This window comes from Thunnus albacares, chromosome 4, assembly GCF_914725855.1.
Source record: "Thunnus albacares chromosome 4, fThuAlb1.1, whole genome shotgun sequence".
Classification (NCBI taxonomy): domain Eukaryota; kingdom Metazoa; phylum Chordata; class Actinopteri; order Scombriformes; family Scombridae; genus Thunnus; species Thunnus albacares.
In genome coordinates this window covers 7,912,283-7,939,516 of record NC_058109.1, presented here as the reverse complement: position 1 = coordinate 7,939,516, position 27,234 = coordinate 7,912,283, and the positions used below count along the sequence as shown (strand labels likewise).

Below are 27,234 nucleotides of genomic sequence, written 5' to 3'. Positions count from 1 at the left end.
CAGTGTCACAGACTGTGCTTAGAAGACAATTTCTGCCACAAAAAGAGACATAAAAATGAAAAATGTTGGTGTGATCAAGATTATGAGATACTAAGTCAAAATAAAGGCACACGAGGCGCCGTGGTGACCAAGTGGGTGAAGAAATTGAGTACAAACTGCAACCTCCTGTCTTCTGTCCTGTCGACCATCTAGTAAAAAAGGCATAAAAAGCTGCGATGCTTAAATTGGACCCTCAAATGGTATTTTATTTAGTCTATGCTTACCTGTGTGTTTAAGCACAGTATATACTCTAGGAAGCTAATAATGCATCTATATCTAAGTCCATAATGTGTTTTTATGTTTGTTGGTCAAGTTTCTCTTTAAATATTTGATCAAAAGTCAAATAAAACTTAAATTGTAAAAAAAAGACATAAAATGCCCAAAAGAATAAAAAAAAGATGAGATACTATGTAAAAGATTTGACTTTTTGTATCTGAATTATGACTTCTAGAGTAATAAATTATCATACGTCAGAAAGAAGTCAAAATATTAGCCCAATTATGAGATATTGTGTAAAAAAATTGACTTAATGTTGCAATTTTGATTTGGCAAGTTCCACAAATGTCACAATTTCATAAATCTCATAATTACAATTTAATATCTCATAATTTTGACTTTTACTTATGGTTCCTCGAACAACATTCATCTACTTTTCTCTCTTTCTGGCAGAAACAGTCTTCTACTGTCGATTCTGGACACAGTCGATGAGTTCAGGGCGTCATCGTCGGGAGTTTCGAGGCCACCGTGACACGCTCAAAAAGTGCACCTCATTTACAACGAGCACGGTGCTTTTAAATTGCACAAACGTTTTCAGGAACTTTTTCAGTAACATTTTAACCTGAGCAGCCAAACATGAAGTCCCAGCTCCTGAGGAAGGACCAGCTGATGACCTCCAGACTGCTGCACCACGTCTTCGTCATTTTATTCAGCCTGAAAACAAACTCTAGTTGCCACTTGTATCTTGTATGTGTCTTAGGAATCAGCTTGGATGGAAATTATATTATAACTATTTAAATGTTACTGACATTTAAAAGACATTTATGTAGCCGACTTTCTGATTTGTATAAAAAAAATAAGCGAGATGAGGATAGCTGTGCAAAAAGATAGTGCGAGTGTGACAAACAAAAAACTTTAAATGCTTCAAACAGGTCGCCTAGTATAGCAAAAAAATCTTTAAATCTCAACGTCACACGCTCTCACAACGGTAACTCACAAAGAATAACACAATTACTCCAAGTTGTTGTCTCAGCAAGTCAAAAAACAAAAAAAAAAAACAAACAAACTTGAGTGTGACTTTAAGGTCCCGATTTAGTTCCTGGAGCTCCTTATTTCCTGAGACTGTTTGGTCAAAAAGGCCCGTTAGTGAGTTTATGTTGAGAGTTTCTACACCCTGATGGACTGACCCGCAGTTTTTTTTTTTCTCTACACTACACAGAGGCACCTGAACTCTGCAATACTGAATGAATGTGAACTGGCAGTGCTGTTATAAAACCACTTCATATGACGCAGAGCCTTCACCGCTGCAGGAAGGAGGGCTGGATGTGTCTTTGTCATGTCAGCAATTACAACACGAGCCCAAAAGCTTCTGGAAAGATTTAATCTCACTTACTTTTCACTGTTCTAACAAACAGTCAGGATGATGTCAGATGTAGAAAATGCTGCTAAATAATTCCAATCAATCATTGAAGCTAATATTCATGAATAAATTTCATGATCTGAGAGGACACGTGGACCATCGCTGCTTCAGTCATGACAGTAACTAGGATGTTTGACCCTGCGGTGGAAAAACAGGAGGATGTTCATGTGCATGCAGTTCTTTACCAAACGCCTTTAAGGTGAAGTGAAACAAACCAAAGACTTAACGATGGCGTCTACGTCTGTCCTAACAGACACACATTAAGAAGACGAGCTTCCCACCGGAGCAACGACCTCCTCAGCAGGCAGAAGTGTTGGGGGCTCAAGTGAGCTGATGTCAGTCTGGGTTTGGCTGCTGTAACCGTTTCTTCATGAGATGTTTTTTTTTGTTTGTTAGTCGATACCCAATCAGAGTGTTAGGCTGGAGCTGAGTCAGCAGCAAATAAAAACAGACTTGAGTTAGTTGAAATAATACTGCTTAATATTCTCCTGACATGTCACACGTTGTGTCTCTGATGCAGTTAATTTCTTTACATTTCTTCTTCTTTTTTTTTCTTTCTTTTTTTTTTTTTTACATTTGAGGGGGGGACACATGTAAAAGACAAAACATTTACCCACACATATGGGTAAAGGTACAATAAAAAAATAAATTATCACCTCAATAAACCAAAAATAAAATATTCATATTTGCTCTCTCTTATTCCAGCTCCTGCAGTTGAGTTCCTGTTGCTGACCAGCAGGGGGCGCTGCTGCGTCACAGCCGGCCTCTGGAAACTCATTGAAGGAAGCATAAATGGACCAATGTGATTGTTTACACACGTCTGATCAATCAAGATGAGACAAATGGAGGGGGGGGGGCGGGGGAGAGTGGGGGGGGGGGGGGACCTCTTCAGATGAGACACGGTGGCCAATTCTGCTGACAGTTACAGGATGATGAATCGAGGCAGGGCTGGGCGATAATTCAACATTAGTATTTATCAACTTCCAGTGGAATCATGATGATTTAATTACATCATGTTTTATAAAATTACGTTGCTCAAATGAATCATTCCAAGCAAATTATAACTAAAGAAAAAACTGTGAGAATGAGTTTTTTTTTCTGATTTGAAGAGTTCATTCACATCAATGTGATTATTATGTGATTTTACACACATTTGCCATATTGTGATTTTTAATCACAAAAACATATACAAACTATATATCAGAAAATATTCTTCTTAGTAAATGTTGTTGTTATTTAACCGTATCACCCAGCCCCAACATAAAGAAGAGCTTTATATTATTGTTATTGTCAACAAATCCCATAAAAAGCCTCAAAACCAACAATGTGTGCGTCTCTCAGTTCTTTCTGACGGTCTTCCTCTGTCCTCAGCCTCGAGCCCGTTTTCTCCTCCTTAGGACGTAAATCTTTGAGCTCCATTTAGTAGCTGTTCTGGAGCTTTTGATTATACCGCGTGATCCGTTATTTCCATTTTTTTTGAGCATTTTTTGAGGACTTCTCGTTCATGTTGGATTTAAAATTAAGACCTGAAGTTCATTCTTGCGATTGAAAACAGTTGTTGATAAAACATTTGCGTGATGAGGTCCATTTAGTAGCTGTACTGGAGCTTTCAATCTTTTTAGCCGACACGAGAAGTCCTTAAAAAGAAAAAAAACAAAACAAAACCTGAAATTTGAACATTTACAACAACTGAGCAACTCTCTCTGCTAAATAAAATTGAAAGCTCCAGAACAGCTGCTAAATGGACTTTGTAACACAGATTGTTTTGTCAGTTGCTGTTTCCAAGGTCAAGAACGACCTTTCAGGGTCACATTGGCAGTTTAGGGGTTAAAGTGGTGATCATGAACCAGAACGTCCCCACATGAGTCCAGCCGTGTCCCCGTCACCTCTCTGCTGTCGGCTATTAAATAAAGGCGTAAAATACCACTGAAATAATTATATATATATAAAACAAGAACTTTAAATCTCAAATATATCGTTTAATTTGCAAAAATAAAGTCTCAGTATTTTCCTAAAACAGCTGGACGCTGCAGTTTTTAGCAAATGTTGCTCAAACAGGAGGGAATGTGTTTGTTGGGGACTATTTTTAACGGTGGATTAATTTGAGTGAATAATTACGGATTAATTTGATTTGGTGCTCTAGTGAGTATTTCTGGCAGCAGGACGGTGTGTGTGTGTGTGTGTGTGTGTGTGTGTGTGTGTGGGATTGAGTTAAAATAAACTACAGCATGTGTGTGTGTTCAAGGTGATGAAGGAACATGTCACTCAGTGTAACGGTGTGACTAACTAATATGTTTTTAATAGTTTTGGAGAACAATAGAGCTCTGAGGCACAGAGGAACAAGATATATCAGGCTTTAGCTACGCACGCGATACTCGTTAGTTGATCGGTTCATTCTTGGTTTTAGTCTTTTTGTGGGATTCGTTGACAAGAGAAAGTATATATAATATCACCAGACTTATCCTTTGAGCCGTTTCATCGTGAGACAATTTGGGAAAGTGACACTTATGCTTCCAAAATTACACAATAACCCAGAGGATGATTTTACAGGACACCAACTACTAACATTTTTTTGAATTAAGCCCCAAAAACGGACATACAGCGGTTTAGAAATCATCTATGTTCTCTCCTTAAACCCTACGTCTATGATGCAAGTTTCTGTTGCACTTTTATCTCCCTGCGGGCGACGCTGCCCTCTGCACTGCTGAAGAAAAAAAAGTTGCCGTCTGTCATCGCCATCTATTGCTTTAACAGATGCTTGGATGTGTTTCTGAGTGCGTTTCCAAGGTAACGCTAAAAGAGTCTGTTCACCTGTCCAGGTTTGGTTTTCTGTAGAGAAGGAGGAGCAGAGAGGAGTGGAAGTGTGGGGGGAAGTGGGAGGAGGGGGGGTGGTGGTGGAGGGGGTGGCAGGGAGTGTAGAAGAAGAAGAGGAGGAGGAGGAGGAGGAGGAGGAGGAGGAGAGGGGGTTAACGTGAGTGTCGGCCAACTTCGGTGGGCGGTCCCTGGGATTCAGCTGATTGGTCGTTCAGAGAGGACACTCGGTCAAACAGCTCCAGAGACAACTGTTCCCAGGATGAGTGTGTGTGTGTGTGTGTGTGTGTGTGTGTGTGCGTGAATCAGGTCATCTATCTTTGTGAGGACAAATTTGAGTTTCAGACGTTAGGAGTGAGGACGTGGTCTTCACTTTTGGACAAACCGTCAAATGTCTGTTGGATTTGATTTTATGGTTAAGGTTAGAATGAGGTTTAGGTTCAGTTTGGGGTGAGGGTTCAGGATAGGGGGGCTCGGGAATGCATTATGTGAAAGAGGGTCCTCACAAGAATAGAAGTACAATGTGTTTGTGTGTGTGTGTGTGTGTGTGTGTGTGTGTGTGTGTGTGTGTGTGTGTGTGCAGAGCCTCAGACAGACAGGTTCTCTATTATCAGCTTCAAGTTGCAGCCATTGCAGCTCCACTGTCCCACCTCCTGGCCGTTGCTATAGTAACTACTTGACTGTAGAATGCCCATGTTGCCATGGTGACGCTCTGGAGGACCCTGTTCCATATTTACAGCCGAGGCGTCTCTGTTATTGAGAGCACTGCAGCACAACCTGCACTGACTGTACGACCTGAACAGACTCACAACAAGCTGCGTGTGTGTGTGTGTGTGTGTGTGATTTTGTGTCTATGTGTGTGTGTTTTTGTGTGTGTGTGTGTGTGTGTTCAGAGCTACGGCAGGCTGTCATCCCGCAGGCTCTCCAGGATCTGGACCAGGCTCTCCAGTCCGAACACGTAACCTCGGTCCGGCCCATCGTGCACCGCCGTGTCGCCACGGAAACCCTTAAAGGTGGAGTGGGCGAAGTCGATCATACGAACGTCCACCAGGGGGGGCTGCTGGGGCGGCGGGGCCGGAGGAGGCGGGAAGGGGTTTAAAATGGGAGAGGGGGCAGAGGAGTCTGGATGGGGGTGAGGCGAGGGGGGAGGGGGCAGGAAGGAGTGGCAGTCTGACTTGGTGGGCGGGGCCTGTGGGGGAGGATGAGGGGAGGGGGTGGGCGGAGCCATCAGTCCAGGTCCCTGAGAGGGCAGTGATCCCGGGTTCTGGGTCATGTCCGTTTCACAGGGAGTGTCGGGGAACGGAGGTGCGTGGGGCCCGGGGCCACAGCGAGGCTCGGCGGGGGCCGCAGGAGTCTTCTGCCAGGATGCGTGCTGCCCAGAGCTGAGGACTGAAGGGCCCTCAGGTTCCTACAGACCATCAAACACAGCAGTGATCAGTACTGACCTGACGAAAACCAAACATCAGCACAGGCCACTTTAAAGGGGACATAACACGCTTTTTGTGGTTTTCTGTTATTTATATACTGTTGTAATGTCGGATGTCTAATCAAACATGGTCAAAGATCCAAAACTTGAGGTGAACGTATGTAAAACTGCTCCCTGCAAGTCAAGAACCAGGGATTTATCTTGCCCTGAACTCTCCGTTTGCAACGTCACCTCTATTCCATCTGTTCTGTAGTCTTTGTTGCTAAGGTTCCACGGGTTGTTTACATTGTCCACTCGCATATTTCAGATCATATTCGGGGGCGAACATGTACGGATCTATTTGAGAAGTTTCCATTTAGCCTCCCGAGCTGAGGGGAAGGTTCTGGAGACTGGCCAATCAGAACAGACTGGGCTTTAAGAGGGGGGCCTTAAACAGACAGGAGCTAAAACGGCCTGTTTAAGACAGAGGCTGAACTGAGGAGCTGCGTAAAGAGTCAGTATAACACCGTGTCTACACTGAAAGCGTCTCGTCTGTGTCATGTCTGATGGAACAGTTTGCTTCCATGTTAATCAATACAGCTGTCTACACAGCCCTCATGACTGCAACACAAAGTGTATTTTTAGGCTTCAAGTCTATTTTTCCCTGTTTTAGGTGCTTAACTACAGTCATTGTCTACGTTTACATGCACAAAATATTCAGTTTTTTGCCCTTATTTTGAAAAAGACAATATTCCTACTAAGCTGTTTACATTTCTAATGAAGATCAATATTCCAGCAATATTCCCGTCTACATGCAGAGAATTTTAAGGGTTTCCCTCTGCTCCAGTAGGAACGGGAATCACAAGATCTCCGCAGGCAGTGAAGTAAACCAGTGAGGTGAAAACCATTAGTGAGCTGCTGCCTGATATTTATTAGTGATACTGATATGACTGATATTATAAATGTATAGTTACAGGCACATCCAGTACCAAGGTTGTTCCATGATGTTTACTACACTGCTGAGTGTTTTTGGTGCATCAAACCTAGTCGTCACCGTCAGTCCATGGCTGCATGTCAGGATAATAACCAATCCCCTCCGTCACTGTCGTGGAGAAGGCGTGCTCTGTTTTTCTATCCCGCCCTGAACAGCTCTCCACTCTCCTCTCATTCCTCTCCTCTGTCTGCCTTCCTGCTCCAGCATATGTCATTTTGCCTGCGCAGGGGTGCGTTACACAACCAGCCTGTCATGCATCTCTATCCCAGGCTTGCAAACTGTTGGCTAGTTGGTGTGTTTACAACACACAGAGCTGACTGTAAACAGGCAAGAGGCCGCGTGTCGCAAACTGAGGTAAAAACCCCAACTGAGATGCATATTCTGAATGCACTGTATACATGACCGAAGAATAATCCTAAAACCTGAATATCAGCATATCCCACATGTCTTAATTGGAAAATGCTAAATTCAAAATAAGGGCTAATTCAGAATATCCATACAGAATATGCCGTCAACACTGTACCTGAATGTTTATAGCGTAGACACACAGATGGAGCACTCGCTGCTGCTCACGCTGTGTAAACATGATGCAAGATAAATAAGGAGCTTTTTGAACTGTAAGTCATGCAAAGATATACAAGTAGAGCCCAAGAATATATATATATACCTGGAAATGTACATGATATGTCCCCTTTAAACTGTCTGACAGCACAAGAAAGTTTTTCATCTTTTTTTTTTTTTTTTAAACATCTGAGAAATTCAGTTTTTAGCCACTTGGGGGCAGCAGAAACAAACCGTAAACACAACACTGACATATTATCCTCTTGTAAGTTGACAGTCTGTGACAAACATCCACACAGTTTACAGACATTTCAGGTGAACTCACTTTCAGTATAAAAACAGATAAACTGTTGGTTTGTTTCCAATCTGTCTGATTGTCTGAATGCTTGTGTTTCTTGACCAGTCATATGTTATTATTACTGATAGAAATGATGAACAAAACTATGTAAATAAGGCCTAAGATGCAACTCCTACTTGAGAAAAGTCCATGAGAAAAAATGTGAGAAAACAGAAGTGTTCAACAAACACAATATGAAGTGTTTGTAGGTGGGAAGCCAGTGAGGGATCACACCCTTGTTACTGCACTAGAGTGTGGTTGGTTGAGGTGTCTGGTTATAATTTGAATGAATGAATTTAAATTAATACAAATTCATTGCATTGTGAAAGAATGTTCACTATGTAAGCATGTTATCAACTGAAATGTCTAAGATGATTAAATTTGAATACAGGGCCTTTCTATAAGACAGGACTCAAATAAAGTAAAATTGCAAAAGTACTTCAGTTCATATTACAAAACAAATTTGAAATTAATTAAATACTTGCTAAAAAGTACTTACTGCACAAAGTACTTGCACACATTTTAAACCCTCAAAGCGTTTTTAGTCCTGGCTCACCTTTCCCTCATAGATGATGAGCAGTGAAGACGAGTAGAAGCGATAGGACGCCTGCCTCTCCAGCACCGCCTTCAGGCTGCGAAGCTTATTCAGGATTGGCTCAAAGAGGTCCCGCCTCAGGCCTTTGCCGTTGTGCATGTACTGGTAGAGGGCCTGGCGAAAACCCTCGATCGACAGGCCGCGGCCGTAGTACTTGTTCCTGCAGAGGTAGTGACCGGTGTTCAGCTGGTACACCTGCAGAGACAGACGAGCAACGGCTGAAACGTCTCTCAGACACAAACTGTCCAACTCTTCAAATTCAAGACTAGATTTTTCCCGTGTTCAATGCGAGGTCAGATCGATATGTAACACATTATATCAAACTGCATTTATACATGCAGTCAGATTCTCAAAATACATTCAAACCATAGTAGAGAATCCAACATTTTTACCCCCTTTTTTCAAACCTAAATATCAGTACTGACGTTGTATTGCTGTGTTTGTGTGTGTGTGTGTTTCTACTGTGTTTGCTGATGTGTATTTCCTTTGGGTAGGTGCAGTTACTGATGCAGTTGAGAGGTCTGGAGTTTTACATTTCAGTCTAAAAACATGAACATTTGTTTTGAGCCTGTGATTGAAAAGCTCAATCCAGTCATTTTTGACACTGACTGATACTCTGCAGTAGTCGTTGTACCTGCATGCCACACACTCTGACTCCCAGCGTCGCTGAAGTGCTCTGTTCACATTTCTTCATCTGCCTGGCCGCCTTCTCCTCCGAGGCGTCGTCTCCGTGCTGCCTGGTGCCCATCTTCAGGTCCAGGATGCAGGGGTAAGAGAAGTGGTGAACCACGTTCTCCAACAACAGGAACTCTGGTAGACACGCTGCAGTTAAGGAGCAAATATCCAACCGACTTTGATCTCTACTTATTCTACAGATTTGTCTTCTCTTTATAAAGGGTGAAGGGAAACTAATTATTTTAAATGAGCCGCTGTGAAGCAGCAGGAGAGCTGTGTCAGTTTTAAAGATGACTGGTCAGGTTTATTGATTTGTCTGACAGTCAAATAATTGATTCTAATTCCATTCATTGGTGGCTTAACATCGACCAAAAGACAACAAAGTAAAAGAGACTGCAATTAATTTGACAATGAAGTATTATAAGAGTGTGGAGTACATCATGACTCTGTTGTAGTGATGGAATTAGTGCACCGGAAATGTTAATTATACTGGATTTAACAAGACAAAAGGTGCACGTGGAGGAAATGTTGAGTTTGCATCAACAATAAATTAAAACAGGAGCAGATCAGAAAACAGGGAGGCTTCCTACCAAAATACTAACTAATGGTCAAATATAAAACTGTGACAATTAGAAATAAAGGCCTATCTGTAATATAATCCAGAGAGAAGTAGCAGATAAAAAGTAGATAAAATCATTGTCCACTATTTGAGGATTTACGGTGTGGTCATAAATGATATTACAGATAGAAAAATATGAGACATATCACTGTGATTTAAACACTAAAGCAATGTTATAATAATATTTCTCCATAAGTCTGGTCCGTGTCTAATTAAAATTTCTCTCGGTAAGCACACAAACACACTCACTATTAAGACCCTCTTCTGCTTTAGTTCTGAACTGTCAACCAATAATACAAATTTGCAACTTATCTGCAAATTGTAACTTTTATATTTTTATTTTATTTCTGCGTCTTTGTCACAGTGTTACTGAGCTTTGTCACACATAAAAATATCATCTTTTTCTTCTGTCTGATACTGTGTCTAAAGGATTAAATCTAAGTTCTTGTTTTCACAGACATGGTTTAAACACTGAAAAACATCTTTCCTAAAAAGCTCAAAACAAGAAAATCTTATCAGCCTCACAGACGCACACTGGATACTGATCATTTCAATGATCTGAATGTATCATGTATCTGTTGTAATATGGAAATATGAGCTGACAGCAGCCCTGTTGAATCTGTTTTGACTGAAGACAAACAGACGTTGTTGAGGACATGGTGTGTGTGTGTGTGTGTGTGTGTTGCGCTTTCACTTCCCTCAGCTGTGTTTTCCAGGCAGCTGCAGTCTGGTCTCTTTGAAGCTGAAGATCAAAATATGACCTTTGACCTGATAACCGCAGACTCCACTTCATTCCTGCCCTCCTCCTCACAGTCTCACTCATATTTTCTTTAAGTGTCTGCCTCTTACTGTACTGGTACAAAAGGGGGTTTCTGACGACTAAACCCACTAGTCAGAGCTGTAGGAGGTATTAATATGATTTCAACCAGCATCACTAGATTTACAGGCATCAGTACATATTTACATAGTTTAATCACCACTATTTACCAGCCGTTTCTCACAGCTGCAGCCCAAATGCTTTCCATTCTGCTCAGTTATAGGCTTTGAAATGAGCCTGAGCGTCATTTCACAGGTTCAATATCTAACTGACCGTTATTTGAGCTCACAGTTTGAGGAGTTCATTTTGACAACAAGGTCTGGTTTATTTCACTTTCTCAGACATCTGCTGTCACACATCAACGCAGACGTTCACAATAAGTACTCTGTCAGCGACATTTTGAATTGATTTTAAACTGGATTTTATTTCAAACCTCTAATTATATAAAAGAGGATGTGGTTACTATGTTTTGAGTACAAGACATAGTTATTCAGAAATTGTTAATGTTCAGGCATAGTCTCTATTTTCACAAATTTCAGCTCTATTGTGCATTTGCACAATAACTTATTTATAGATGATAAAATTTACTAGTATTCCTTTGATTAGATTATTTATTTGCAGAAATATTTATTTGCCAGAACTGGTGAAAATTCACTCTTGACCTTGAATAAAATCTTAGCATTAAGCCTTTAATTACTTTTGTTTTAAACTGCATCTCCGTCAGTGGACGGTGTTTGTTTTAAAAGCTAGAGAGTAGATCTTTATATGAAGTTATTTTTTGTCAAATGAAAAAACAATGTTGAGTGTTGGTGGGCGTGATTGGCTGGAGAAGGATACTGAAGAGTTTGCGGTCCTTTGATTCGGACCTCATGCGGCTGAGCTGCTGTTTGTGGCAGCGGAGGCTCCAGGGGTTGTGGCTGATCTTCTCTGAACTCAAACCACTATTCCAGTCCAACATCTGAAAGGGAACGTCTGAGTGGATCTTTGGGTCGAGTCTGGGACTCTTCAGCTCTGCAAGACTGCAGGGAGGAGGAGACAGTGAGGATAATTAATGCTGCAAAAAATTGCTGTTGGTGATCTCATGTTTGTGAAGCCGATCTAACATGATCTTACTTATCAGAGGTGTCTGCGTCGTGCGCCTCCCTCCTGTCGGGCCGCTCCTCCTTGTGGTCAGAGGAGGAGGAAGATCGATGGAGGCTGCGGCGGGAGTGTTTCCTCCTCGGCTGCTCCCTTTCAGGGGGGTCGCGCTCCTCGTGCTCTCCAGCCCCTCCCTCCATGTTACTCTCCCCGTAAGGGTAGGCCACCAAGTTGATATAGCCGTCAGAGTCGCCTTCGAAACACACCAGCACCACACCTGACAGGACGGAGCAAAATACAGACAGGATGTTTAGAAATATCCGACATAATGTATCTATTAAAATACAAAGACAGAGAAATATAATCCATCTTCTAAAATACTTGTCTTATGTAACGTTTGCCGTCTGAAGCTTAGAAACAGCAGAGGTTAGAAAAGTCACAGCGATGTGACTCACCAAAGGAAGAAGTTACCACCAACAACTGCATTTAAAAAAAAAAGGTCTCAGTTCAAGACAAAGCCCTGTTCAGTCTAATCAAGTCTTATAGGGTCTTACTGTGTTGCCACAAATCTAAGGTCTGTCCAAGCAGACTCTTTATCAATTCATCGTCATCATCATCACAGGAGAAAAACCTGTATTTTAGGCAGACAGAAAGTGTAGGAACCAACACTACCATGACTTTTACTGTCATTTATCATCCATCTGTATTTAGAGATAAACTAAATGTTCTGGAAATTCAATTGAGAAACTGTTTATAGATTAATGAACCAGATAGGAATGTCCTACAATGTTTTATTTAAACATTAAGCTGTTATTTTTAGCCTTAGAAACAGAGAGGAGCACATCATCCCTGCTGAGTGAAACACTGAACATCCTCCATGTTTATCCAAATTTAATTTAGCTGTCAGTTGGCTCACTGGTGGGAAATCAACTGACCAAACTGAGAATATTACAAATATAACGGTATAGAGTGAACTCTCTGTCCACAGAAAGATGGACTTTTTCACCACTTCCACACCCAGAACACAAGGGGAAATTTAATCTGATGATATCAAGATGGTTTCTGGGGGAAACAAACTTAACAGACTCAGAAAGTCGTCCCTGGGCAGCTGTCTGTCTCTCTATCTGTCTGCTGTTATTTAATCAACAGAACAATGGTAGTGGGCAGAGATCCAGAACTAAATATAGACTCCTTATGGACCACCGTTGTCATGGCACTGGGACCCACAACACTACACAAGGTGGACTGGTGGGAATACAGGCATACTAGTAACTGCAGGTCAATGTACTGGGAATTCTTCATCCAGACAAACCTTTCCATCATGTTTCATTTAAAGTAGCTCAGTGTGACAGGTGCTAAAGACACTGAATGTAGTTTTAAGTAACATTCGGCAACATTTTCATATAAACAAATGCATGTTTTTAAAGATTTTTTTTATTCTTCATCCACTGATTAGTTGTTAAATCTATGAAACAGCAAAGAATAGTCCCAAAGTCATGTCTCTAACTAATAAATAAGACTCATCTGAGACAAGAAGAGACAAGAGAAGAGTCTTCAGCTACTTATAGCAGCTCTATGAGGCTGTGACAGAGCTAAACGCTAATGTCAGCATGCTAACAATGTCAATGCTAACATGCTGATGTTTAGCAGGTATAATGTTTACCATGTTGCAATATTGGTTTTGAAAGTCTGTATTACAATTTTAGTTGTTAAATTTGTTAAATAGTTTTATCCTACATCAAACTCATGACATCTTTTTTATTTCATGTTGGAGCCTTTCTGAGTTATACAGAACAGGAAATTATACAACATGTGTGGTGTTAGATGTCAGCCGAGGTGCGACACCACAGCTGACTAAACCTCTCAAAGAGAAAGTAGTTACATGGTTGATAGTTTTTTTTTTTCCCCCCAAGCATTTAAAGGCTCTGCTACCCCTCACAGGTGTTTTCATTTATTCTGGATAATGAGAGTTCTGCTCTGGTTGAACTCAGGCAGAGCGACGCAGGAATTACATGATGTTGAACGAGAATTATATTATGAAGCTATTAAGTTTTTCCACCATGACAGGTGCAACAAAACCGACAGGACGGTGAATGAGAGTCGATCAATCACAGTCTGTGAGCGCGCACACACACACACACACACACACACACACACACACACACACACACACACACACACACACACACACACACACACACACAGTTAGAAGAGGTCTAATCAAGCACACGGGTCTAATCAGTGAAAACACCATACGAGTGCATTCTGTGTGTGTGCAGGGAATTTAATACTTAATATTTTGTTTTCCAAGATCTTTTCAAAGCTTTCTCTTGAGGCTTTGTAATTTTAACATTTTAACACATCCACCAGGTTTAATTAATAACATGAATCATGGCTGCATTCCTTTTAATTGTGCAGGTATCGGGACCCTGGTATCGTGCTTGCTGGCTTACTGGAACACCTAAATACAACAGATCCATCGTTAATGTTATTAGTTACACCTGTGATTTTTCTGCTATGACAAGTCAGATATCTGCTGTGAAAAAGGACTGTATGTTTGCAGCTGTGAATAGCATCTCTACTTCCTTTGTGTATTTCACTGTGGGACAATAGTGTCCATCAACAGCATGTTCAAAAAATTTATTGTCTGCATGCTGACGTTGCTTTGAGTTATTTTGGAGGTTTTCCTGTGTGACAACATACCCAAAACATGATTAGAATCAGGATGTAAAACGTCTGCAGCGTGTAATGCCGACATTTTGACGTCAAAGAGAGATGAAACTAAAACGACGACTGCGTTCGATCTTAAGTGTTTCGGCGTCAGGACCACGCTGTTGTGTATGTTGGCTCACTTGGCACGCTTAAAATGGAACAGAGCCATCATTAATGAAATTAGTTACACCTGTGCTTTTTCTGATATGACATCTCATCTCCAAACCTCCCTTCATTCCTGCCCCCCCACCCCCCGACTTTCGTCATCCTCTCCTCTCTTATATCATCTGCTAAAATGATAAATAGGTCACATACAGGTAGAAGAAGATGAGACGTGTTTGGGTCTGTTACTACAGCAAAAGCAAGTAGACGCAGCTACAGCTATGCGCCTGGTGATGAAGAACAGAGCAGCTAAACCACTTCACTTCCATTAAACATCCGTACTTCCTTCTCTGGCGTCTGCCAGCCTCTCCATCCGCCACCAAACCCACCAGAGTAAAGATTATTTAGAGCAGTGTTTAAACAGGTCAGCTTCCCTACAAAGAGACCTGAACACCCAGAAAGCAACAAAAGACTGATACATAATCAGCCATCATATTATAATATCTAATCCTGATATCATCAAAATATTGAAAACGTATCTCTTTGCACCTGAATGTGTGACAGGCGTATCTGAGGGCAGTAAAGGTAGAATAAAACTCCCACATACTGTCTCTCTTAGCGCTGGTGTATTCATTATTAATGCAACATTTCAGTGAAAACAATTCAATCCAGCAGTGAGCAAGATGGTGTGCATGAGATTCTCCACTTCTATTGAAAGCAGTTCTAAACCTACAGTGAGTGATATATCAGATAAAAACATAAAAACAACAATATAACATACTGTAAATGCATTAGTTTTAAATGTGTATGCGGCTATTTGAAGTGGTCTTTATCTTCTGTCAATAATATAAATTATTTAGACAGGCAGGGTGTGTTATTATGTGTTATGGCTGTGAGCTGTTTTCATAGTGTATTGTGTTATAAATAGGTGTAAGTACTGTGTGGATCTGGTTAGATGGATTTATCTAAAGTAAACTCATCTGTGTTCTTGTGTTGTGGCTGCAGAGGAATGGCCGCAACCAGACAGTTGTTAACACTCAGTACAAGAGCACGCTGTGAGAATGTGTGTGCACCACATAGAGCGGCTACAAGTGTCGGCTACGAGTTCATTTTGTATAATTGTCGCCACGATAACCACTATCCTTCCTATTATGGTGCACTGGCTGCAAATGTGATTGAGGGTGCATGAAAACTAGTTAGCAAGTAAGCAAGTAAGATCGAAATGGACAACTGAAAGTAACACATAGGTGCTTCCACCACTCTCAAGTGGTAGCAGAAGTAGGTGCAAAGTTGACCAAAAACAGCAGCCTAAGGATCAATATGACTTGTAAAGAGTCACATGTGCTGCAATGAATCCGACACATCTGTCATTTTCTCTGCAGAGAAATACTATGAAACAATTCTATGAAGGCAATCCCATCAACTGACAGGGTACGATGAAAGGATCCTTAAGCCCGTCTCATATTAGGGCTGTGGGCATACGTCAAACAATAAGGGTTGGGAAGGGTTGTTATAGGAAGTTCACCAACAAATCCAGCTAGCATCCATCAGAGAGTTGTGAAAATGACCTTTATACTCCGGCGTGAACTCCTTCATCTCCGGAGGAAGTGACTCGTAGAAGCGCTGCTCTCTGCTGATTAGAGGCTTACACACCGTGTGGTCATCATAACGCATCATACTGGTGTGACCCCCCACCTGAAAACACACACACACACACACACACAAAAACAGTTAAGAGAAAAACAGGTGTTATAAAAGCCTAAAGGTCGACTGAAACAGTAGCACAAACAGGATACTGTGAGCTCTTCCTTTTCTTGGCAAATTATTAATGGCTTTGCTTTTATCCGAAACACTTTACAATTTGCCTCTTTCACCCTTCACACTCACTGTTCTCTATACTGTAACTTTACTATATTGGTCTTTTCTGTACACACATCTATTGCATGTCTGTCCATCCTGGAAGAGGGATCCCTCCTCCGTTGCTCTTCATGAGATTTTTTCCATTTTTTGTCCTGTTAAAAGGTTTTTTGGGGGAATTCTTCCTTATTCTAATCGAGGGTCTAAGGATAGAGGATGTTGTATACAGTATACAACATCCTCTATCTGATTAGTGGACGACATAGCTGCTCTCCTCATGTACTTCAGTTTGGTTTTATTTGAGTGGAAGTGTGACAAGAGATATCATCAGCATGAGACTCTACCTTTATTTCAGCTTTTCTGAGACCATTTCTACCCACCTGGTGTATGAAGGGCTCCAGTGGAACGCCTCCTCCTCGTGCTCGAAGTGAAGCCCCTCCCCCCGGCCCCGTCCCCTGTAGCTTGCTGTCCATGTTGTTGGTGTGAGGGAGGCACATGGCTCCTGGTGGACGCACCACGCCTCCTGCAGAGAAGAGGAGGATTTTAAAAAAAAGGTAGTGCCGATACGATACCTGAGTTGAACGAATGATACGGTGAATCGATTTCCCTTTGTGATAGTAAAGTTTATCTGTCAATTAATACCAAAATGATACTTTTTTGATATCTTACTTAACGAAATATGAGTACAAAAGTCTTTTTATTTCAATTTTAAATAAACTTTTCAAACATTAAATGATGTCTAAACACAAACAGTCAGATGTTGCCAAAACTAGCATATAATATGATTAAAATCACAAACTAAAAGAGTGAGAAAACCAAATTACAAAGCTGAACAGCCATTTCACACTCAGTACCACATACACATTTCAGTAATTAAGCAGTATTAAGGTTAAAACCTGCAGGTGTTCTCTGTAGTTTGCAACCTTGAAACACACAAAATCAATGTAAGCAACATCTTTCTGCACACTAATACTGTCCTCTGTTGTTTCCAACTCAATCTTTAGTCTTTGTACACAAAGCGATAGTGTTTTTAGTGTTTTAAATTTAAAGCCATCTAAAAATACTGATCTGTGCTCTGACTTTGTTTTATAAATTGTGCAAATTGTTTGTGAAAAAATTGTAAAGCTACTTGAGGAAAATGTGTGATTTGTGACTTTGGACAATACAAATAAAACTGTGGAACATGTGGGCAAAGTCACATTTATATTGGCCTGATATAATGGAATTTATCTGAATGATTATATATATTTCTTTGGTTCATCAGTCAAAAGAAATGATGTGAAACCAGATAAACGAAACCAAACTACAGGTGTGAACATTGAAAATTCCCCCATTTATCAAAAAAATACTTGTGACCTTCAGCTGACGGTGTTAGTGATCTGTGGGAACGCCACTTTAATATAACAGGGTGGTCATGGTCTTACCCGGGGCATGGGCTCTGGTGTGCGGTGACGGGGAAGGGGGGGCGCAGGGCACCACGGGCTGCTGGGAGCGCACGCCGGCCCCGGGGGGAGGCGGCGCCAGACCGAAAAACCACCTCGCAAAGCCTCCAATCAGAGTGCTCCAATCCACCGCCGGCAGCACAGAGACCCAATCAGGACAGGGGGTGGGGGGGCAGAGTTCGGGGGAGGGCAGGAGAAGCAGGGTGTCAGTAGGGCAGGGTCACCACTTCCTGTAGAGAGAGGAAATGAAACAATATTAAGTTAAAGCTGCTTTGATAAGATTCTTTTTGGCTTCTTACAGTGAAGTAAATGTGCTTTTAAGGGAGTTTTTCCTTATTGGAGTCGAGAAATATCCCCGAAGGATAGAGCAAGTTGTACTGCTGCACAGATTGTAAAAAAACCTCCTGAGGTGAATTTGTGATTTGTGATATCGGGCTGTACAAATAAAAATTGGCTGGACTCAAACTGGTGGAGTTTGTTGGGAGTGACATATAGCCTGCGTGGAACAACGGCCTGAGAAGACAAATTAATCTTTCAGCACTAAACAACATTCCCATTAACAACACTCCTAATCCACTGATCCGCTGATTCTGAACTACGCAGTTTCTATTCGCCTTATAAAGATAACACACCGTTTTCTGGGCATGTCGCCACAAACAGTTGACATCAAATGTTTCAGCATGACGGCTTCCAACAGACTGTCACACCTGGTCGGCAGCCAACACACACACAGAGCACACACACACACACAGAGAATACAGACACATATTCCTATACTCCGATCAGCTCAATGAGTAGGGCGAGATAGCAGCACTACCAGGTTCAGAAAAAAAAAAAACGTCCCCCTGAGCACAATTTTGGCTTGACTGTTAGCTTCTAATGATGTGGAGGGTTAACAAGAAGAGCTCTTGGTTTGGAGAGGTACTTCTAAACGATGAGCCTTCTTAGTATAAAAAAAAGCCCATAAATTATGACCTTTAACTTCCTGAAACACACAAACAAAATGTCTTAAAGATATGGGTCATAATTTTGATGTAGCGCCTCCAGATGTACTCCCAGTTCTCTGCGGGTGATTTGAAATCCAAAACATCATCAGTTATCTGAGAGGACGTTTTGTGATTCAGGATTTATTCCCCGTTGAGCCATCGGCTCACACTTTGATAAAAACAACGAACAACAGAAAGGAATCAAAGCCCGTCTGTTGCTGAGTAACATCTAAAATAAAAACCACATTATAAATGATTTGAGTTTGAAACAATGACACTGGAGACAAAAACAATTGAGTACAATATTGTTATATTTTTCCCCCAATTACCACATCAAACAGCTAAAGACACCACACAAATGTAATAGAGCTTGTTTCTATCATTCAATGATATGAATTATTCAAATGATCACTCTCATTATTTTATTGAAGATCTGGTTTAATGTTGTGCCCATTTTTTAAATTTGTTTTGTTTTATATTGTTTTGATGTGAAAGCAGCATGAGAGGCTTTTTTATAATGTAAACTCATCATGAACCTCCTAAAAGCCTGATACTCTTCCAGGATTAGTGTCGTTTTATAGATTCATTTCACTTTGTGGTGTAAGACTCATACCACATACACCACAGTATACGGCAAAAAGGATGTGGACATGGGGGTCTGGGGTTGTTTTTCCTAGTTTGGTCTTGTCCACTTAAGGATAATTCTGGTTTATTTCAACCTGATGTATTTCCCATAAATATGGTCATTGTGGCTCTTTGGGTCATGCAAATGTTGTCAGTTATGTTGAAATTTGGGGAAAATGAGGACTGGAGCAAAACAACATATCAAGGCAAACTGCTTTCCAAATAAACATGATTTTTATATTAATCATTTCAAACAGACTGGAAGTAAACACAGAAACTAGCCGTTATGGCTAACTGCATAGGGATCTACATCCAAAATTACCAAAATCTAGTGAAAAGTCTTCCCAGAAGAGTGGAGACTGTTACAGCAGCAGTTTAACGTTCATGGTTTTCAAATGACATGTTCACATATGGGTGTATTTGGCCATATTTTCATGCTTTTTCTTCCCTCCTCTCGTTGCCTTTTCTCAAATCCCCCTCTAAAATCTACTGCCTAATTCTCCAAAGCTACCGTGCACCTCAAAGCTGCCCCTCAATGACTCATCGCCTGCCTGAAGACGAGAAGAAAGGATGAAAGAAGAGAAGAAGAAAGGATGAAAAAAAGAAGGGAACAAAGAAGAAGACGAATGGGAGAGAGAAGCAGGCCTATTAATGATGTCACAACCTGCTTGTGTGTGTGTGTGTGTGTGTGTGTGTGTGTGTGTGTGTTTCTGAAGGCATGGTCAGTATCAAGGATTTAGTGAGGCATGTCAGTCGCCGATGATGTCACAGTGTAGGCTCAAAATAATGGAGAAACACCAAGCACAGACTCCACATGCAGCAACATATATATATTTACTCACCCTACGTGGCTTTTTACTTTATTGTTGAATTATTGTGTCAAGTCTTATAGTTGAACCATGCAGAGTTCTGGTGTTAGCAAGTCCAGCTGGTCAATATGAACTTTAAACTGACTGGCTCGCCAAGCTTTAATTGGCAGCTAACATCGCAGCTAATAATGCAGCCGATACACATGATTCACAAGGACTGCGACAACAAACTGCAAATATAACATAAATACATTTAACACAAATATACTGGGCAAAACGTGTGTCCAACTGGTGATTATCAAACTAACTTCAGCCAGGTTTCTGACCTATAGTGCAGCGGAGAGTTTTTTTTCCTCACACATCCCCGTCTGACTGCGAGCAATTAGGCTGTTTGTCTCTATATGTCAAACATACTTTCTGACATAGCGACTCGCTGCTCTGATTAATTACAGCAAAGCTGTAGCTGAGATGAATCAGGCAGACCCTGATGCAACTAATCTTGTCATCAGTGAAGTTAGTAGATGAGGTTTAAAAACACGGCTTTTTCAGTGAAATGAAGAACCTCTAAGACAAGATAAGTTTATTGTCTGCCAAGGCTAAACAATAAACACTTAAAACACATTTAAAGAACAACAACAAAACACACACAGTTAAAGCTCCAGCTGACAAGGACAATATTAAACAGGACAGAGTACAAGTGCCTATTTTAGTTTGTTCAGGCTGATGATCGCAGAGGGAATAAAAGATTTTTTTGTAAATGTTCTTCCGGGCCAGTGGGACTTTGTAACGTTGACCCGATGGCAGTAACTGGGAGGACTGGTGGAGGGGGTGATGGGGTGAGAGGGGTGTACAGTTCAGACAGGGGAGTTCGGGGTGAACTAATTATTTTGCTGGTCTGATTAGTTATGTGGGAGAGTTTAGTTTAATGTTTGGTGGTGAGGATGTTGTACCAGGATGAGATGTTGAAAGTGAGTATGGATTCAATTAGTGTCCTGTAAACCAGGGTTAAAATGTCGTTGCTGACTGCTTGTTTTGTCTCCAACATCACATCTAGTATGTGCATGCTTCATTTCCTGTAAATCCCCTGTGTGCGGATAAGTGGTTGAATTCGACGGGAAGGGCGGACTCGGCCAGTGAAAATGAAAAGTACTATGTAGAGAGTTAATTACAGCATGCAAATACTGTAAATTGAATGTCAACAGTCCACAAGAAAGGGGATGGATTACCCCACAAAGCCGAGTCACACTGCTTTGTTACAGTACAAAAGTTAAATTCGTGGCTAAAATTATAATGGTGGTCAAAAAACAAGACCTTGTTTTTAACAACAAGACCTTGTTTTTAACCACCATGACGAAGCTTTCCATAAGCGCCGGCTGCCAGCCAAACAGACGACTACTCATTTAAGTCCGGCTACTTTATTATATTAATTTTTGATTCTAATATAATAGTTTTAATTAACAAGTTGCGATTCACTATGCATGTACATTTACAACCACTAGCCTCCGCTTGAAAACAATGCGAGCATGATGACAGAGAAAAGTGCCTCTCTTGTGTGTATCAGTCCCCACATACTCTATATAAATGTGTGTGTGTGTGTGTGTGCTCAGCTGAGAGGTCGTGTCCTGCCGAGCGAGAGAGCGGAGAGTCGTTTTTAATGTTTGACAAATATTAGAAAATAATTAATGACAAAACACATTATGAGCTGCATTGATTACACAGACAGGAAACATCCTCATTAGACGAGCTACTTCAGAAAACACCGGTGGCACCAAGATGACGATTCTGCAGTTGAAGTATTAAAAAGTCCAGTGAAAGTGCAGCATTTTCCATATATGCCACACAGATGTTTATGGGCTTTATAAAATGAATGAATTATCTTTATTCAGTCATCTCTAAGACATATTGCAAACATGTGTAAAACAGCCAATGTTGTCAAAGTAACAGGCCTGTTTCATATGAGGAAGATGCAGGTTATGCCTCAGCCTCACACTCAGGATGACAGTGAAGATGACATTGAAGAGAAGATGACGAGAAGTTGAGTTGATTCAGTGGATTCACATGATTTGAGTCGAGTGATTCACATGTTTTCTTATTTTAGGCATAGGTTTAGATAATTTAATTTAAAACTAATACATAGGCTAGATAAGACACAGGATTAAAAACATGTTCCCCCTTAAAATAACCTTGTTTATTTTCATTGAATTGAAATTGAGTGCATTTATGTTTCTAGTAAAACAATACATGAACCTTCACAGTGGCATGTCTTGATAAACCTTACAGTAAAGGTGTCAATAAGTAAATAAAAAATAATAAAAAATAAGGTCTAATGATTCTTAATTATAAAAAGTTCTGATCAGTCAGGAATAGGTGAGGTTTTAAATATTAACAGCTATTTACAGAGTATGTGGGCTAAAACACACAAGAAGCCTAATTCTCCTTTACAATAATTCACTACATGATAGGTAAACTCATTAAAATATGCAATGATTAAGATCAGTGCATATATGACAGAGTAGTGGCATTAGGCCACCGGCGTACCCTCAGACCCCCGGACCTCCCCTAGCTGGCTACTTTTCCCTACTGGCTGGCTATCTCACATCCTTGGAAAGCCCTGCCATGATAAACATGCTGGTCATAAACAGTATCAAAAGGTAAACTATCGTTCAGTGTCCAGTTTCAATTTCAATTATTCATCAATGGCTTCACATTAAAAGCTTTGCACCGGTCCACCAATGGAAGGCTTTTATTGTGAATTTGTCACTGAGATTAGCAGATGACTATATATTATTTATTCAATAGAACCTCAATCACTTTTTTTGATGTCGACATTTTTTGGCTTTTTCGGTTTGGGTTTTAAACAATGCAACAGAGAGAAGTAAATAAAAGATGCAGTTACAAGCGAGTTGGTTAAATGAGGAACTGCAGGCTGCTTAGTGAAAAGCTCAAAACCTCCAACAATTCATTGAAGTAAGAAATATCTTCATGTGCAGTTCATGTTGTGCAAAAAACACACTGACACTTGGCCCACATCACAGGCTCCGGTCACGACGGCTCACAGCACGGTGCACGAATTTAACCATGCAGGAAATTCAATATCCAACAGTCTGATCTCAAGTCATGATCCAAGCTTGACCAAGCATGAGCCCCAGATGCAGGCGGGAGCGCACGCACACGCACACGCACACACACACGCATACACACACACACACACACACTCACACAGAGTAAACAGTGTTTCCCATGAGCAATGAATTCTAAAGTTAGCAGCAAACAGTAAACATCGGGGCACATCTGTTCTGTTCTGGGATCAGAAAAATCACCTTGATGAACCATGACTTCTAACATCCCACTGCACTCAACAACACAAACACACACACACACACACACGCACACACAGACAATCCAATATTTCAAGATGTGAACTCATCCACTGGGGTCTGTGGTGCATATTCACATATTCAGGATGTGCCAAAATTATTAATTAATGCTAACTTAAACCTGCAGTGCGGAACTTTTACATATAAATGAATCAATGTCCATAACATTCAAGCCCTGGCAAAACAAGTTCACACAATGCTGATCAAACTCATCACCACCAGATAAATGTCTCTGTATTTCACAGCACTCTCAGAACTTTTAAATCTTTGGGAATCTCACAGGGGGGCTGTTTTCAGTCTCTTGCTCCAGTATACTGTGCGCTAAACCATTCACTGGTGTCTTTAGTCTACTGAAATACAATATGAAACAGAACCGGCAGATAAGATAAATGGTCCGCAGCCATTTTATATTTTAAAAAGTTAACTGCATTAATGAATGAGTGAATTAATTTGAAAGCATCTTACAGTCTCCTGCCTGTATGAGAATAACAAAACGAGGGGGAGGCAGAGTGCTCCGCTGTGTTATTAACGTCATGTCTCCAGCAGTGGAGAGCAGCCTCTCTGCTGCACCGTCAGCTCCGGGGAAAGACATCGTTGCCCAAGACGCTGAGCAGCCGCAGGGTTTCTGAGGTGAAACAGACTGAGCACTCTTCACCTCAGAGATGGTTTAAGTTGTTTAATGCTGCAGCGTGTGTTGGTCAGCCGGTCTCGTTTGTTACTGCTAGAGTTCGCTGCTCCGCTCCGCTAACCTTAGTCACTGAGTGACAGCTTACTACTACTTCATGTTTGTCTTGCAAAGGTAATTATTTACTCATTAAATCAAAAATGCTTGCAACTGCTGCCTTTTGTGAAGATGAACTCTAGTGTGAGCACGCTGTAGACTGTTCAGGTGCTGCACTGCCCTTGCAGCTGAGTTTCGCCTTTTTGTTCCATCAACATCACGTTATTAACTAACATTTAGAAAATTGATTTTTGACATTTGTGAACTGATGCAGAATCGTCCACATCGGGATAAATCTTAGAATCGATTTTTTCCCCCCCACCCCTACAAATAACGCTGTTAAACATGAACTAATCCTCATCAAAACATTGACAAAAATTATTATTAAATATGCTGTATTTTTGTATATATAGATAATGAAGTCTAGGGTCTAACTTTACAGAACAGTAAATCCTACATTCCTAAAGTAAAATGATGAATGTGACTGTCACAGTATCAATTTACTTTTTCTGTTCTGTCAACCACTAAGTTTGTTTTTATTCAAGACACCAAACCTTACATATCTACATTTCCTGCAAATATATTTGCCTAAAATACAGTAAGCTGCAGTGATACAGTGATGCTGGAAACAATAAACTAACATTTACACTGCTGTTAGAGACACTGCAGCATTACAATAGTAATGAAAACAAATGAATTTCTGTTTCTTTTTTTGGTCTTTCCACTGCTGCCATGCAGTCCCAGTGGTAGCGAAGTCATTAGGAATTATGTTGCAATGCTGCTCAGCTGGGTAACGTCACATTGATTCAGTGATCTGTAAGGTAAGTAATTAGCATTGAAACTTGTGCTGATAGGAGTTATTTGTATTCAAAGGACTAAACTTGTGATTTTGTTATTTTATACTTGTGATGTAAGGGCAGAATTTTGTGTTTCGAGGTAAGAATTTAGCAAGTCAGTTTGGCTTTTTACATTTAGAGTTCTGCTCACTGAAACTCTGTTGTTAAAAATGGAGCCAAAGCAGCTGCAAAATACTGTAAAGGGACACATACTGCAGTAATAATACAGCAAAATCTGACACATTTGAATCATCTCACTGCGTATATTGTCATATCACCCAACCCTAACAAAGGGGCCAACTGCCTAACAAAACAAATACAGATTCACCAATAGTAAATACTGATACTCCAGCTTTGACCGTGGTTCAGATCTATAAGTGTCAGGTCAGACAGAGGTGGGTATTGGGGTATTTGGTGAACAGCTGGTGTAAAGCCTCTGTACGGTGGTCTTGTCTCTGTTAGTGTATCTATATGTGTCTCTATTGAATTCCTGGCACACAGACAACAGGTGTGTGGATTCGGCAGGCAGCGACCTGTATGCAGCGTGATGCAGAGGGCTGGGAATAGGCTGGTGGAGGGCAAAGTCAAGGACGACTTGCCTCCCCCCTCCTCTCTCCTATATACACACACACATCATCCTCCTCCTGTTTACTTCATACCTCTCCACAGATCCCCTCACCCCCCAAAACCTCATCCCTCTTTCCACTCTCTTTTCTCCTGAGGCTGGGGAATATCAAAGAATCATACGGTATAGATATAATATTTTGACCAAATACTGTGACTCAGTATTGATATATATATTGATATACTACAGTAAAAGACAGGGCACCAATATGCACAGTCAAAAATGAGTAATAATGCAGGTGACTCAAGATATGAGCTCCCTGCTACAAAAATTTCACACTGCAGGATTTATACTGAAAAGATTGAATATATACATTAAAACTGATTTCTGTTCTGTTCTGCTCGTACAATTCTTTGTCACTTTTTATGTTCTGAGTCAACGACTAGAGGATTTTAAACATGAGGGAATATTAAAGCTCGACAGAAATCTTGGGCCTCATGCAAGAAGCACTCGTATGAATAGATTCATTCTTAAAATGCACGTACGAGTGATTTGAGAACATTTGTGGCATTAATCAGTTTTCTCATACGTATAATTTTCTCTTATGTATTAACAAAATGTACAAGTTCCGACCTGTCGTACATGTCATGAACAGATCACCTCTGCCTTTCTTCACGGGGGAGAAACACTTGTTTGACTTACAATTATAATGTCCTGATCTGAATTAATTCTGAGTTTAATAGGATACTGAAATTAACACAAAATTTAATATGCAAGTAAAACAAACAATGCAAAATTTATATTCTGTTTACCATATTATCATCATCATGGCTGCCAGTTTACTGAAAGGTTTTTTAGATTTTTTTGATTTTTATTGGCATATTTTGGTGCAGCAACTTCTACATTTCAGTGTGAAATGTCTCTCACCCTGACAGCCGTCTGTGTGTCTCTCTGCAGATCTCTGTCCAGTATCATGTTGTGTTACAGCTGACGGTGTAACATCACCTGTAGGCTTTAATATTCTCTCCTCTCTATCTCTGTGACTGTCACATCCCATTAAGGGCCGCTTTGCTTTAGAAAGATGTTTTTTAGCATCTAACTTCTTAATCTCTGTCAGAGTGCAGAGCTGTTCTGATGACATATTAGCTTGAGTCATGTTTTCTAACTGTTTCGGGTCTCCTACTGTCACTTCTTAATTTGCTACGTGAAGTCGCACAGTGTTTTTACTCTTGGGAGCCTTTTGTGAAAGAAACTCGCCCGTAAACGGAGCAGAACGCTGAATTCGACTTGAAACACTTGTTTGAGAAAACCTCACAGAGAAAAGTCAGAGAATTTTAGGATAAAAATACAAAAATGTTCTTCCATGAGGCCCATTGACTTGATTTACAGAGTGACATATTGATTTACTGAAAGAAAGACAAGAAGAAAGAAACAAAAACCAAGTAAATCTCCAGGTCGTGATTGAATCTGTGGGAGGTAGACAGATAAATTCACGGTCTAAACAAACAAACAACTCAACCTCTAATCGGCCACCTGTGTCCTGCCAGGTGTGATGAATGACCTGAGCAGCCAGCCAATCAGCTTAGAGGATCTGAGGGAGCATAGCTTACGTCATCAGCCATCAGTGGGACAAAGCT

The 27,234-nt window shown here is 40.8% G+C and overlaps 1 protein-coding gene across 2 annotated transcripts in view; it reads right to left on the bottom strand.

The window, feature by feature from the left end:
- Nucleotides 1-1,617: 1,617 nt before the first annotated feature.
- The window catches only part of ip6k1 (inositol hexakisphosphate kinase 1), a 36,798-nt gene continuing 11,181 nt past the window's right edge, over nt 1,618-27,234 (bottom strand). For both annotated transcript variants that reach the window (XM_044348191.1, XM_044348192.1), the window contains exons 2-9: nt 17,662-17,909; nt 16,618-16,760; nt 15,949-16,075; nt 11,603-11,843; nt 11,327-11,508; nt 9,013-9,188; nt 8,340-8,573; nt 1,618-5,894 (exon numbers count right to left, since the gene is read on the bottom strand). In XM_044348191.1, coding sequence (XP_044204126.1) covers nt 5,382-5,894; nt 8,340-8,573; nt 9,013-9,188; nt 11,327-11,508; nt 11,603-11,843; nt 15,949-16,075; nt 16,618-16,734 — 1,590 coding nt within the window. In that variant the 5' untranslated portion in view covers nt 16,735-16,760; nt 17,662-17,909 and the 3' untranslated portion in view covers nt 1,618-5,381. The remainder of the gene's footprint in view (nt 5,895-8,339; nt 8,574-9,012; nt 9,189-11,326; nt 11,509-11,602; nt 11,844-15,948; nt 16,076-16,617; nt 16,761-17,661; nt 17,910-27,234) is intronic.